The sequence below is a fragment of the Cydia amplana genome, chromosome 3, assembly GCF_948474715.1.
Source record: "Cydia amplana chromosome 3, ilCydAmpl1.1, whole genome shotgun sequence".
NCBI lineage: Eukaryota > Metazoa > Arthropoda > Insecta > Lepidoptera > Tortricidae > Cydia > Cydia amplana.
In genome coordinates this window covers 12,384,389-12,398,753 of record NC_086071.1, presented here as the reverse complement: position 1 = coordinate 12,398,753, position 14,365 = coordinate 12,384,389, and the positions used below count along the sequence as shown (strand labels likewise).

The 14,365-nt window shown below is 38.5% G+C and overlaps 1 protein-coding gene across 3 annotated transcripts in view; it reads right to left on the bottom strand.

The window, feature by feature from the left end:
* Positions 1-346: 346 nt before the first annotated feature.
* Positions 347-14,365, bottom strand: part of LOC134662784 (proton-coupled zinc antiporter SLC30A1) — a 32,338-nt gene continuing 18,319 nt past the window's right edge. For 2 of the 3 annotated variants that reach the window (XM_063519081.1, XM_063519082.1), the window contains 5 exons: positions 13,639-13,751; positions 7,198-7,321; positions 6,182-6,277; positions 1,446-1,591; positions 347-472 (listed from right to left, as the gene is read on the bottom strand). In XM_063519081.1, coding sequence (XP_063375151.1) covers positions 424-472; positions 1,446-1,591; positions 6,182-6,277; positions 7,198-7,321; positions 13,639-13,751 — 528 coding nt within the window. In that variant the 3' untranslated portion in view covers positions 347-423. Of the gene's footprint in view, positions 473-1,445; positions 1,592-4,671; positions 5,028-6,181; positions 6,278-7,197; positions 7,322-13,638; positions 13,752-14,365 lie in introns of those variants that run through there. The other variant, XM_063519083.1, reaches the window with a different exon arrangement.

Here is a 14,365-nt window from a genome sequence, read left to right as displayed (position 1 = left end):
CACTTTCGTTATTAGCTGCTAAAGTGCAGGCTAAAACTGATCCAAGTTCAGCTGAACATGTATTTGAAAAACTAATACTCATTTACGAGGATTAGATAAAGTCATTCTTATTTGATTGTGAATAGGATTAGGTCTGAAAGGCTGATATGTCAGCGTATAGTTAACTAGTGATATTACAGGATAACATAATTCGCTCGACAGAAAATCGGATTGAAAACCTTTACATATCGAGCTCGGCACACGTGGTTTTCCTTAGTTTGTACTACAATGGTGCCGCAAGGATCACAGTGCCGAACGTTATCCCACCGCCCACAGATTTTCACATGTAGTCTTTTCCAGCTGTAAACGGTTCAGTTTAATGGTTGTGTTACCGCGGCACTTGATTCAGTGAACTTAGGATATCGCGGCGATGCGCAGCGGCTGTCAGACGGCCAGGCGGCCATCTTGGACTGCCGGGGTCGGCAGCAGAGAACTAGAAAAATAACAGGGACTATTAATACAGTTGTATGTACTAGGCTAATACTTACTTGAGTATATGCAGACATATTTGGGATAAACTACGTTTAATATGGGGCTTACGATTAAATATGACAAGAAATATTAGCACATGAGTTACAGTTCAGCCATACTCAAAGTGTGTTCCGCGGAACCCTAGGGTCCCGCGACACCCCTGCAGGGGTTCCGCGAGAATTTAGAATTATGCTTATTAATAAAAAATACACTTCTAAAAACTATTGTTTTATTGTAGGGTTCCATCAAGTATTTCGCTTTACAAAAGGGTTCCGCCAAAAAAAAAGATTGAGAACCGCTGAGTTACACAAACCCATACACTCTGTGTGCTGAGAAAAATAAACATATTGAAAAACACTGTTTTCTACTCGTCGACTGCAATGCTTGAATTAAGACTTCGTATACCAAAGTGAAATCGCATACTTTTTTCACTATGGGACCCCAACTCAACTATAATATTCATTTCGATACTGTTTAGGCAACTATAATATTCATTTTAGTATTAAAAACATCCGTTTTCGGAACGGTATTATAGCCAGTGCTCTAAACGGGATTAATACCGTGGTATACAGATATTCTTAACATTGTCGCTATCATTGACTTGTGACTAGGATGGTAGGTAAGTTTCATTTTTAAATATCACTTAAAATCATACGCCGCAAGCCGACGGCCGTCCCAATCCAAACGATTCCATGGCTTGATATAATTAGCGTCACCAATACGAAATATACACTTTAACTAGTCTAAGCAAATTCATCATACAATATAAAGGCCAGACCAGCTATCATGGTCGAATTTTTATCACATCTCATGCCATGCGTCACTTTCGCACTTACATATTTGTTAGAACGTGACAGCCATGGTGACAAATGATAAAGAGCCGGCCATCTTAGCCCTACAGGTATTAAAACAGAGTTCAATAAAAGTACACTTACCCGCACTCCAAAGCGTCTAAATGCCTAGTCGAGTTCGCGCCAGGCGCCCCCGCCGCCAATGTGGAGTTCAAGGACTCTGTTCGGGACCCCATGTTCCTCTGCCTACAAAGATACGGCGTCACTGCAGGGGACGGTGTCGTTCGCTCCTGCAATAGAAAACTAGTAAAACTGCTTGCCTAATACGGTACGCCGCGTATAGACCTGCGCGAAACACGCCGTAAAGGGCCCACTGATTAACATGGAATTGTCAACTTTTTGTTCTAACTGACAGACCGATACCGTCCGGCGGACTGTTGATCAGTGGGCCCCTTTATTCTGCGTACTGATACTCTGCAACAAATCTTGCCGAGTAGGTAATTAAATCGACAGATCAAATGCCACAATGTATCGCAAATCGTATGCAATTTGTTGCAAGGTCAGATTGTTTCCCTTTAAGAGTTTAGACTGACACAGTTAACAGGTCTGTAGATGACTTTATAAAGCAATTATAGCGAACAATGACACGTCGACGTTTGAAAACATTACAAAACAGACTCAATTTATAATGGTCACGATAAGATATAAGTATAGTAACGAATTCAATATCGGCATACGGCGCGGTACACTAAGTACCTACCTATGTGGTGTTTACACTGTGGTAGTTGTTGGTTAAGACTCGAGTCCTTTGAGTCTTCTGCTTTAAGACTGCTCACTTTCCAGAGTCTAATAATTAAGTGGAAATTTGAGTTCTTTTTAATTTGTTAGAGACTAGAGTCTTTACAAAATTATACAAATCGCATTGTCTTCACATACAAATCATACAATGAATAGGTAAGTTAGGTACACATGACATACAATAACGCCTGTTTTCTTTACTGTTAATTTAGATAACATCTAAAGTCTATTTTTTTATTCGGTAGACTGAAATGACAGTTCATAGTATGAACATAAAACGTCATTTCATACTATGAAATGTCATTTTAGTCTACCAAATAAAAATAGAGTTTAGTACATTGTTGACGGAATCTTCGGAGTTCCTTTTGACCTGAGCTTAAAAGACCCTAACGACTCGACTCAGGGCTTAAAAGACTCGGAAGCTCTTTAAGCACCGAGTCTCGTAAAAACGAGTCGAGATCTTCAAATTTAGACTCAAAAAATACGAGTTCCTCCCAACACTACACTGTGGCATAGGCCTTATAGCAGTAAATAATATGTTCTTGTTATTAAAGCGCCAATAGCATTTAAAACATTAATTATGATATCATGATAATATTCTCAATAGCAATGTAAAGACAGTAATTTGATAATTTGTTATCTCCGTACAAAGTTACCCATTCTCATTGCTCTCGAGTATATAGATGTCACATGGTATTAATAACAAAATACGTGCAAATGTATGAATGACGGAATAACATATAGGTAGTGTATTAGATACATACTTGCTAAGATACTTCGTAAATAAATCGTTTCTACCGAGAATTTATAATCTATTGTCTATTATAGTTTATTGATATATTAGACTTACTAATGGGGCAGGCCATTCCGTTTAATTAGGTAATTTCATTAAATTGTGTTTAGAAAAATAGAAGTGCATTTTTTATGTCCTGGAATCCTAATAAATGATTATTCTGTTAACTACTCATAACTTCAAAACTGTTATTAAAATATGTAAGTTCATTTTTGATATGAACTTTTATTCCGACCGTCATTTTCTTTCAATAGTTGTCTCTTATCTGCTAATAGGTACTCATGGAGACGATGCTACCAAACTCAATGAGCTTGCGTTGTTTTATCACCTAGTTCTTACGGCCAACTACAATCATCAAGTCCGCTCTTTGCAATTATAATATCACAGCATATATAATATGAATAATATCTTTTTCGCTCGGCAGCATGTTTTCATCTCGCGACTTGATACCGTCACAACGTACAAGATTTCAACTTCATCATTCGTTTGTTACCCTTGCATAACAAATATCTAGTAAACGTCGCTGAAAAACGGTACGAATATAATACGATATGTGTGTCTTCGTATTTCATGTAACTCTTGACATTTGTTTGAACAAGGTTACATTTTTAAATTACAGTGACCGCCATCAGACAATCTGCATAGTATATGCCATCGATTTTCTAAAGGGCATGCCAATTTAAGTCGATCCCTCATAAAAACTGCACTAATATCGATCACTAAAGTAGATAAAGACTTGACATTACCTCGGCGCGGCGTAACAGCCGTATTAGAGAAATTGGTCGCGTGTGACGTCCGAACATTGTTTAGATTGTAATAATGATAAACAACGAATCATTAACTCTGACGGTCTTTGATGGAAATATCAAATGTAATTTTTCTTTTTAATAAAAGTACACGCGAAAAGCATCGAACACAGACTGACTTAGTGTAGGTACAGTCAGCAGCAAAAGTTGCTAAGCGGGCGAGGTGTTCAAAATTACCTTGACACGCTCTTATTCTCTTAACAATAAAGTCGCGTCAAGATCATTTTGAACACCTCGCCTGCTTAGCAACTTCTGCTGCTGACTGTACAGTCACCTGCAATGATATGTCTCTTCGAAGGCCGCAAAAATATGTAACACGCTCTTATGGCTCTACAAATTAGTTCGTGTCAGATATATTTGCGGCCTTCGTTGTGTCATATTGTTGCAGGTGACTGTACCTATATGGCCTGAATATTTACTGCAAATACATGAAATGTAGCTTTTAGCATTCAGATATTAGGTAATAAGAAAGAGTTATTGATTTGAATAGAGATTTAAAGTCTAAGAAAACAAACTGCCCTCTACTTTCACAGCCAAACTATTGACGTACTGTAGCGAGTGTAGCGACATCTATATTAGCTGAAACATTGCTATCACCGACCCTATAAGGATCCATTTCCGTGTAGGATCAACCGCTTAATGTTCATTGGCAGAATAAGACGGACGTTTGCATCTCAATTCTAACATCTGAAATTTTGTATAAGTAAAATGTCTAATAATATTGTCTTCGGTTAATGCGATAGATACTTATGAAATAAAACTATTAAAACGGATTATATCGCGTATATTGAATTTATACTACATCCCGACGTTTCGAACCCTTTACAGCGTAAAACGTCGAACGAAACATCGGGATGTAGTATAAATTCAATATACACGATATAATCCGTTTTAATAGTTTTATTTCATAATAAAATGCCGAAGTTCATCAATATCTACTTACGATCTTCTAGGCTAAGTAAATGAAAATCAGTTTGAACAACATGTTATTTTACTCATTCTAAGTTACGGTACAATAATATTCAATGTAATAAACCTAATTTTGGCACAGTCATCACAAAATATTGTATGTCGTAATATCACATTTATAATAATCACAAAATGACCACTGGTTAACGAATCTTGAACCCATTCGATTTAAATAGGCGGCAACAGTAATGCTGAAACTTTATTCTTATAACTTATAGTGCTCCTGTCCCATTGTAGACAGAGGGTTAAAATTTCGTTAGCCCGGCTGGATGTTTATTATATAATTTTGACCCCTTCGGGGTCGGGGTCTTTCGGGTTTGGTGACTTGATCATCTGCTCCCATTTCAATGATCGTATTTCCTTAAAAAAATCGAATTCTTATTTTATTCTTTGTATAAACTGAAATTACAAATATTACTTTGAATGCCAAATACAAGCCAGAAAGATATGAAGATGGAAATATGAATACGAACATTAACACATTAGTATATTTTCAAAGCAAAAGAGAAAAAAGGCTATTACTGAATCAGTAAGCATTCAACACCAGACGAGGTCTAGTCAGTTTGCAATAAAAAAAGTATTATCCTCCTAAGGCCCGGCCATACAAACGAAACATCCAAAATTTGCCACTGAGATTTGAACCTAAACTGCAGGAAATAGAGTTGATTTTGCGTTGTTTGAAAATTGAACGAAACAAAGCAAAAGTGACTCTGTTCCAATTGAACATGGTTTAAATTACATCGAACTGAATAGGTACTATAGGTAGGACCTTGGGCCTTAAGGTCTCTGCCCACTACACCGTATCATACCATGACCGTGCCATGAACGTATCAAGCACGGAATGTAACGCGACACGGACTACTATGCCGCTACACCGTGTCCACATTGTTTCATATCCGTACATAACGGGTTTAGTGCCCGTAGTAACTGCGTATCATCTCTATAGCATCCGCCTATAATCCCCGTAACATCCGCGTTTCATCCCCTTAGTACCCGCGTTTTATTCGCGAGAGCCAGACTCGTCAGAAAGAGCGAGCGAATGGTTGTCATACTGGCAAGAGCGAGCAACAGATACGGCAACGCGTTTATAACGGGCTTAGAACGGTCACCATACGCGGTTATAACCCGTATGCTCACCGTTTCGCCGCCTGCACGCACCGTTATGGCAACGTTGCGTGCCGTGCACGCAGCGTTTCGGCACCGACAAAATGTCCTCGCCTACAATTTTTGACGGTCCGTGCATGGCACGCTACGGGTACGGTCGGTGACGGAACGGGCTAGTGGGCATAGTCTCATACTTTTTAATACAAAGAATATTTTTTTGCCTGACACGTTCATAGCACGGTCATGGTATGATACGGTGTAGTGGGCAGACCTTTAGGAGGATAAATTGGAAGTTAACATAAGTGATCAGGGTCTGGATCTAACAGGTCCATCGGCTCGATTTAAAATGAGTCAGCTTGAGTCCTACGACTTACTTAAGTACCTACTAAGTTGCAGTAGTAGTAAGTTACCTGCTGGTTGGGTCCGCAGCAGGTGGCGTTGTGGCAGAGGTCATCAGCGGGGCAGTGCAGCGCGCACGGCGCCTCGCCCGCGTTACCGGTCATCACCTGCAACAACAATTAGGGCTTATTTAGACGATGCGAAAACTCGCATGCGAGTTTCATTACATTGCGGGTTTTGATTGGTCGGTTGAATTGGACGTAACCAACGGCCTGCAATGTAACTAAAATCGTATGCGAGTTCGCGCCGTCTAAATCAGCCCTTAACAACAGTTCTTATCGAGTCCATTTTAACTAGCCTTAATCAGGTGGATTTAATGCGTTTTTATATCACGTTGATCGTTGCCCTTTCTTAACAAATGTATAAGTAGTGTTAGGCAGGAAGGCAGGTTTCTAAACGTAGCCTAGCTGACAGCGCAGTTGTCATTGGAGGCTACCAAGACAGCTCCTTGCGCCAAACTTAGCGTCGGTCGGATCTTTGTCGTGTATTCAACTTCGAAATAAATGTGTCGCTTACTGTGTACCTTATTTACAACTTTTGAGTATTAAAGTAACGGTGTCAGTTAGAAGAGGCTTGTATGTTAATTCGGGCGGGAGGCCGGCGACTTCGAAGTTGTTAAAAACTTGTAACCTCATTTTCATCCCCTCAGGGGTTCAAAAAATGGCGTGCTCGAGTGTGCGACAAGGTCATCCATACGCACATTTTTTAAATTTCAAGATCCTAACATCAATGGTTAAGGGTTTTTGCTATTTGACAGTGTCTGACCTATATTTGTGCTATTTGAGAATGTTAACTAATGTCATATACTAAGAAAAAGTGACCCAGGCCTCCAGTGCCCCAGGCTGGAATCGAACCAGCGTCCTCTGCTATCGCGGCAGGTGACTGTTGCCATTCGGCCACCGAGCCACAGCAGCATAGGTCCAATTTTTCCAAGTATATGCACTTCTTGTAAGTATATGCGCATACTCCACCGACAAGAGCCGCGCTCTTAAATTATGATAATGATGATGATGCAATATAATCTTACCTCATTCCCGTCTATGGGTATCTCGACGAACTCGGGCTGTATAGTGGTGGAGTGGATTCCCTCATTGTGGAAGAACTCCTTCACCTTCTCCGCTATCTTCATGTACTCTGACAAATTTCTACACCTGTGGTAACAAGAAAAACAAATTATAAAATATCCATTGATTGATTGATTGATCATTTATTTGTCAATTTTGTTTTCATTTACCCTATTTAGGCTTTCCACGGCGGTTTTTAGCCTAGTCTTTAATTCAAGGTATACATATAAGTATTCTAGTTCCAACCACACGCAGCAGTACGTATCGTCGCACTCTGGATTGGACTGTAATGTTATAGGATAACACATCAAATTGAACAGTTTATCCTTGTCATTACCTATAGTTCAATTTCACATACGAGGGGCGTTCAATATATAATGAGAATGAGATGCAAACTCTTTAAATATTAGGAAAGTAAATACTGGCCGGTAAAGCTAATCTACCTAGCTGATTGCCATGAAAAAAAAACTAACTGTTTTTTGTTTAAAAAAAAAATACGGCGATTTCTTTGCGATGCTGTTGAGTACGTTAGCGAAAATGGAGAAAATTGAACTGCGCGCCGTTATTAAATACTTGTGTTTGAAAAATTTTTCTACGGAGCAAGTCAATTTAGATTTACGGGACACTTTAAGGTCTAATGCTCCTCTGTATTCGACAGTTACACGTTGGTGCGCCGAATTTAGACGTGGAAGAACATCGACCATGGATGACCCCCGCTCCGGACGCCCTACTACAGCAGTAACTGAAGAAATTGTGAAAAAAGTCGAAAACTTAGTTTTGGCGGATCGTCGTGTCACGGTTCGTTTTATTGCTGAAAATGTAAAGATTTCAACGGGGAGCGTGCATAATATTTTACATGAACGCTTGGGTATGAAAAAGGTATCAGCGCGTTGGGTACCCAGAATGCTTACTGACACGCAAAAACAAACTAGAGTCGAGATTTGTCAAGAAGCTTTGGACCTGATACAGCAAGACCGGGAACTTTTTTTGGCGCGATTTATAACAATGGACGAAACATGGCTCCATCATTACGACCCTGAAACGAAACTGCAGTCTATGACATGGAAAAGGCCATCATCTCCAACTCCGAAGAAATTCAAGGTGGGCCCATCTGCCGATAAGGTCATGGGCTCTGTTTTTTGGGATGGTAAAGGGGTCGTAGTGATTGAGTATCTCGAGCATGGAGCCACTATTACGGGCTCTTTATATGCCAAACAAATAGCAACATTGCGCAATGAGATCCGTGAAAAACGGCGAGGTAAACTCTCGAAAATTGTGTTGTTCCATCAGGACAATGCACCGGCACACAAGTCCGCCGTTGCAATGGCTGCAATACGTGATGCTGGGTTCGATATCCTTAAGCATCCTCCGTATTCACCAGACCTCGCCCCTAGTGATTTCTACCTATTTCCGAGATTGAAGAAATACCTAAGAGGCAAGAAATTTGAAGATGACGACGCGGTAGTCGCTGCAGTACAAGATTTTTTAAGTACTCAAGATAAAACCTTTTTTAGAAATGGAATATTAAGTTTAGAAAAAAGATATACTAAGTGTATTATGCTAAAAGGTGACTATGTCGAAAAATAAAATAACATTTAATAAAAGTTGTATATAACATACTCATTCTCACTTTTTATTGAACGCCCCTCGTATGCGCTTGCGGTCGGAATTGCTGTTATTCCTTTGTTGTTGCAAGAAAATATTATCACTTGCATCATCTCTGGAAATGTCTGATATTCAACCTTATATCCATATTATTAAGACCTAGTAATATGAATGTTACCGTTGCTTTATTTATTAAATCTGACTAGGTATGTATTATGTATCTTGTGACCAATTTTGTTTAAAAATGTATAAGATAAAGGTTAGGCTATCAAGCTAGGTCATATTATAGGAGAATATAAGCGAATTTAGCTGACACATGTAGTTAGTTTGTTTCGGCAATTCAACGGAACTGGTAAGTAAGAAAACATTTATATTTTTCTAGGAACAAAATATTTTTTACCCATTTTAATTTAGTTTTATTATAATTTTATGTGGGACGGGTAATACTTAGACGCTGTTATGTTATGAAAAACTCGTACGAAATTTCTTCGTATTCAAATGCTGAAGACTGAAAAACCTTTATAATATAAAATCAAGAATAAAATGCACTCTTTTTTTTTTAATTTTGCGAGATTTCTTCTTTTGCAGATACAATAGGCGTTCACGATTTCTTACTCAAATTCAACCCTTTTTTTTTCAGGAGTCCAGATGAAGTTCACTATTCTGGCTACCCTTGTCGCCCTGGCCGTCGCCGCGCCTCCCAGCGCCGACGAGCAGCTCATCGTCAACAACAAGTTCTACCCCGACTCCTTCGCCATCTACACAGGCCACCACGACATCGTCGACATCGTCGTGCCCCTCAACCAGATCAACTACTCCGAGGACAGCAAATAAGACACTGACGAGACCAAGCTCACTATCTTCTTCGTTGAAGCTGATGTCAAAGACGATGGAACTAACGACTATAAAGGATTGTATGTCTATAAAAATGGTGTAGCCAAGAAGGTGCTTGAGAACGGACAGTGCTCAACTTACGCTAAGAACAAGATCGTTTACTTCGGCGCTAGCGATGGCATCTACAAGTACAACGAACAAGACCAGACTGCGACTAAATATGGTACCGTTTCTGACAGCGTTATCAGAATGTCTGTTGATACTGAACACGCTCACGTATACTACTTAACTTCAGACTACGTTCTTTACAAATTTGATGAAGATGAAAAGGTGGCCACAAAAGTTGAAGCAGTTAAAGACGCTAGAGACATCGTTTTCGATTACGACGGTATCATGTTCTTCTACGACGGCAACCACCAATTATACACTTACAACGGCGAGCGTGTCCTTAAAATCGAGGGTCTCCCCGCTCATCCCACTAAAGTAGCACTCATCAGGGTTCCAGTTTTGGTCAACCAGATGTTCGCTGTTATTGATGACCGTCTTTATGAGCTGAATGTGAACGGTACCAGTGAGAAGGAGCCAATTAAGTTCCAGGCTCTACCGACCGCGTATGCCCCGGACGCCATTCTGTACCAATACTATGCGTACAAGCATAAGATTTACCTGTACAACCTGGTTACCCTACTTTCTAGTAAGAACATTGACGAATTGAACAAGTTCTTTGATGATAATAAGGAACAAATCAACGCTTACAAGAACACGAAGGTTTCCAGCCGTTTGTAATTTGCTTTGACTGAATAAAGTTTTGTTATAATTTATTTTGAACTGTTGCAGATACTTTTGAAAGCGAATTGTCAATATTGTCGATATATCTTGGTGCGTAGTTTCATACGTTTCTATTGATGCAGGCGACAATTAAATTATTTTCGGTTGTCAAATGCATTCACTTGCGAGTCTGCTTCGCGTTTTAAGATGTTATGACCATGACACCTCAGATATTAAACAAAGAGATTAGCACGTTCACGGTATGTTATTGAAATGGCGTACCATGCTGTTTAATTTTATATTAAACAATGGATATGTTTATGAAAGGAATATGCGACGTTATTCAACTCATATTATTAGTTAAATTTACGACTAAGGAAAATCGCTTGAGCTGTGCTTGACACCCACAACGCGGCAGATTCAAATTATTTTGCAAAAAAACTGTGTTTTACTTGTCGATTAGAATTAAGATTAAGTTTGGTGGCCAACCTGCCCGACCAACAAATACTGGTTAAATCACAGACCTAGATTGTTTATGGTATTATCATGCCGCGATCAGAAAGGGATTAGAAATAACAGATTTCCATACACTTACGTCAAAATCAATATGGATTGACAGCTATCTCAATCCCTTTCTAATCGCGATTCAGTAATATCTATGTACGTTGTCCGCCATTATAAATTAAAATTCATTTTGCTCCTTATGTACAAGTTCAAGTGAATACACTCTTTGACGGCAAGTGCGCCTCAACTATACGCACTTACTATACAACATTTAGAGACGCAACCGTATGCTGCGCCTGCGTAATAACCGCCTAACCAGAGATGCAGTTCGGCTGGTTTAGACGGGCCATTTTATTTAAAGTTGTCTCCTACACTTTTTTTTAATTTGTGAATTTATATGTTATTTCTACTCAGAATCACGAGCTCTTTCTATCCTAATAGGAGAAAAAAAGTGTCCCAAGGTTTTTTCCCATTTCGTTACCATTTTTCCATAGACTTTGTATGGCGGTTTCGGAATGGAAAGATAGAAAAATGTATGGAAATCTTGGGATTCTGAAATCATGAGCTCTTTTGATCCTAATAGGAGAAAAAGTGTCCCAGGATTTCCATACATTTTTCCCCTACACTTTGTTTCAAAATTGGGATTTTTTATATCATTTTTACTCAGGTAGAAATAACATAAAAAATCCCAATTTTGAAAAAAAGGTGTAGGGGACAACTTTAAATAAAATGGCCCAGACCTATCACTTTGACAACGCACGGCGATATTAAAACGACTTCGGTAACTAGTCATTACACTTGAATGATATCAGATAAGGATAAGTGATGACAGTTATAAATTAGACTTAAAAACAAAGTAGACTCACCTTGTTAAAATGTAGGTACCTACTTATCCACGATTCCACGTGAAGAAAAATAATCAGTTCATTGAACCTAATTCTGGGTCAGAACAACACAATCAACACATTTCTGGATTGGATCGGTGCCAAAGGTAATTTATTTTAGAAACACTTAAAAACAAAGGAATCTAAATGCATCAGTGTAATTAATATACATATATAGGCATCAGGGTCCGTGGAATTTGCATATCGTCGCTATACTTACTCAACCTCATATCTGCAACAATCATTTGATGGAAATGTCGCCTTTCTTTCATTCGGAATACGGGTGTTTTTGTCATCAAATGAGTGTTGCAGATACGAGGTCGAGTAAGTATAGCGGCGATATTTCCTCTGAGAAATGAGAATTTCTTTAAAAAAACCTGAAGTAGTTTATGAATAGAATGTTTAAAATAAAAATATATATCTCATAGATAAATGTAATAAAGCGTTGACGTTGTCGCGCGACCTAAATAGCAACCCGCCTAGGAAATGGAAAAGTAAGAAAAGTTGATTTCATTCGTGAGTGAATAAACTTGTTAGTATGGAAAATATGAGCAAATTTCAGCCCTCGAGCGAAAATGGGAGATAAGAAATATAATATTCATAAACTTTTTAAAAACAGTGCATTGTTAACATAATATTACAATTAGAAAAAAGGCAAAAAAACGAATTTCCGGCAAGTAACGGCTTATTCTATTAATTAGGTATTAGAAAAAGAGCAATACTATAAACTATAAAATCAATTTTATATTACAAATTCTTGATTTATCCTATTCTGTTATACTTAAACAATATGAACCAATATATGTACGTTGACTGGACCTATAGGTTTTGTAAAGTCTAAGACAAATTCGTGCTTTTTGAATCTGTCAGCTAACTTAGATGGCACTCTACAGCTCCATATATTATGCGGTAACTTTGGTTGTCAAAAGTTGACGTTTGACAATCCAGTGACCACAAAATATATTGTCAAATTATGAGTTACGATTATTGTTAAGACATTAAATCTCTTCTACAATAAATGACTCTTCGGTATGAACCAGCGTCACTAAAGTTTGCCATATTATTTTATTAGGTGTTATATTATTTATCTACGAGATACGTGAGTGGCTTGGGGTTCGCATCAAGGCATAAGTAGCTCTTTTACACTTTATACTCGTACCAGATGGACTTTGTCGCTTAATTTTATTATTATATTTATAGATGTAACATTCGGTCCTCGTGCAAATAATTCATATTCCGTACCTATCTTATGTTTTATGTCACCCGCCTTTTATTTAACGACAAATACACCTCGAAATATAACTCGAACCTTGATAAGGCGAAATCCTCGTTAACACGAAATAACATGCCATTCCCTTCCCTTCAAAGCCCAAAACCTCTATAACTCGAAATATTTAACTTCATTAAGACGAAGTCATCCTAATTCCTAAGGACGGGCCTTACGGACACTAAGAATGGTGCTAGTTCAGCGGTGTCACTCACGAATACGAGCCAATCGTGCAGTCTAATACAACTAGTTGCGACCAATCGCGCGCGTGATGCGAACTCATTTACCAATCGCGTTGTGGCGTTAGATTGCACGAGTGGCTCACTGGCCCCATTCTTATTGCCCGTAAGGCCCGTCCTTAGGAATTAGAATGACTTCGTCTTAATGAAGTTAAATATTTCGAGTTATAGAGGTTTTGGGCTTCCAGGGGTGAGTGGTCAAACCCGATAAGTCGAGTAAGAGGGTTTTTGAAATTAGAACTATCATGTGACATGCGTAGAATTCCTATTTGAATGATAACAATGATAGTGACGTGATCTTACCGTATATGGGCACTGGCAATAATTCTATCACCGGCCAGCTGCCATACGTGGAACTCATGTACAGCCAAAACGCCGTCCACTTTCTCCAGAAGGCGGCGCTGTATCGCGTCCACCTGAACAAATAAAATATCACACTGTACCTTAATGTCTAGGCAATAAAGTTTATATTCGAACGATACTGAAGATATCAGCGTTCGCGCACAGCGAATACGGTTCTATAAACAATTTGCAGTCACAATATTTATTTATTGCTACAATGGGCAAGTGTTATCAGAGTCTAGTAGGTAAATAATAATTACTAATATCTGGTACTGTGAACATTAAATTTATACTATTAGATTTATTTTCAAATGAGTACTGGGTGTCAGTCCTTCTTTATATGTACCTACATTCCGCAAAAAATTCCGTCACCGTTTACTGTTTAGATATTATACTTAATTAAAATATGAGCATCGCGAAAATATAGACATACTTGACCTGAATTTGAATATGGTGATTACTAAAATGCGCTACTATATTTTTATCAAACAACAACGGGACCAGTCCATATTGATATCGGGCAAATACAAGCGATTATGATAAGATAAGAAAACTGAACGTGTCTGACGTACAAGACAGAATCCGTTATTAAAAACACGCAGACCGAGCCAAGACTTACGGTTAAATATGATTATTTAATATTTTGTATGTACGCAATGCATATCAAATTCACATATTTTCAATGAGC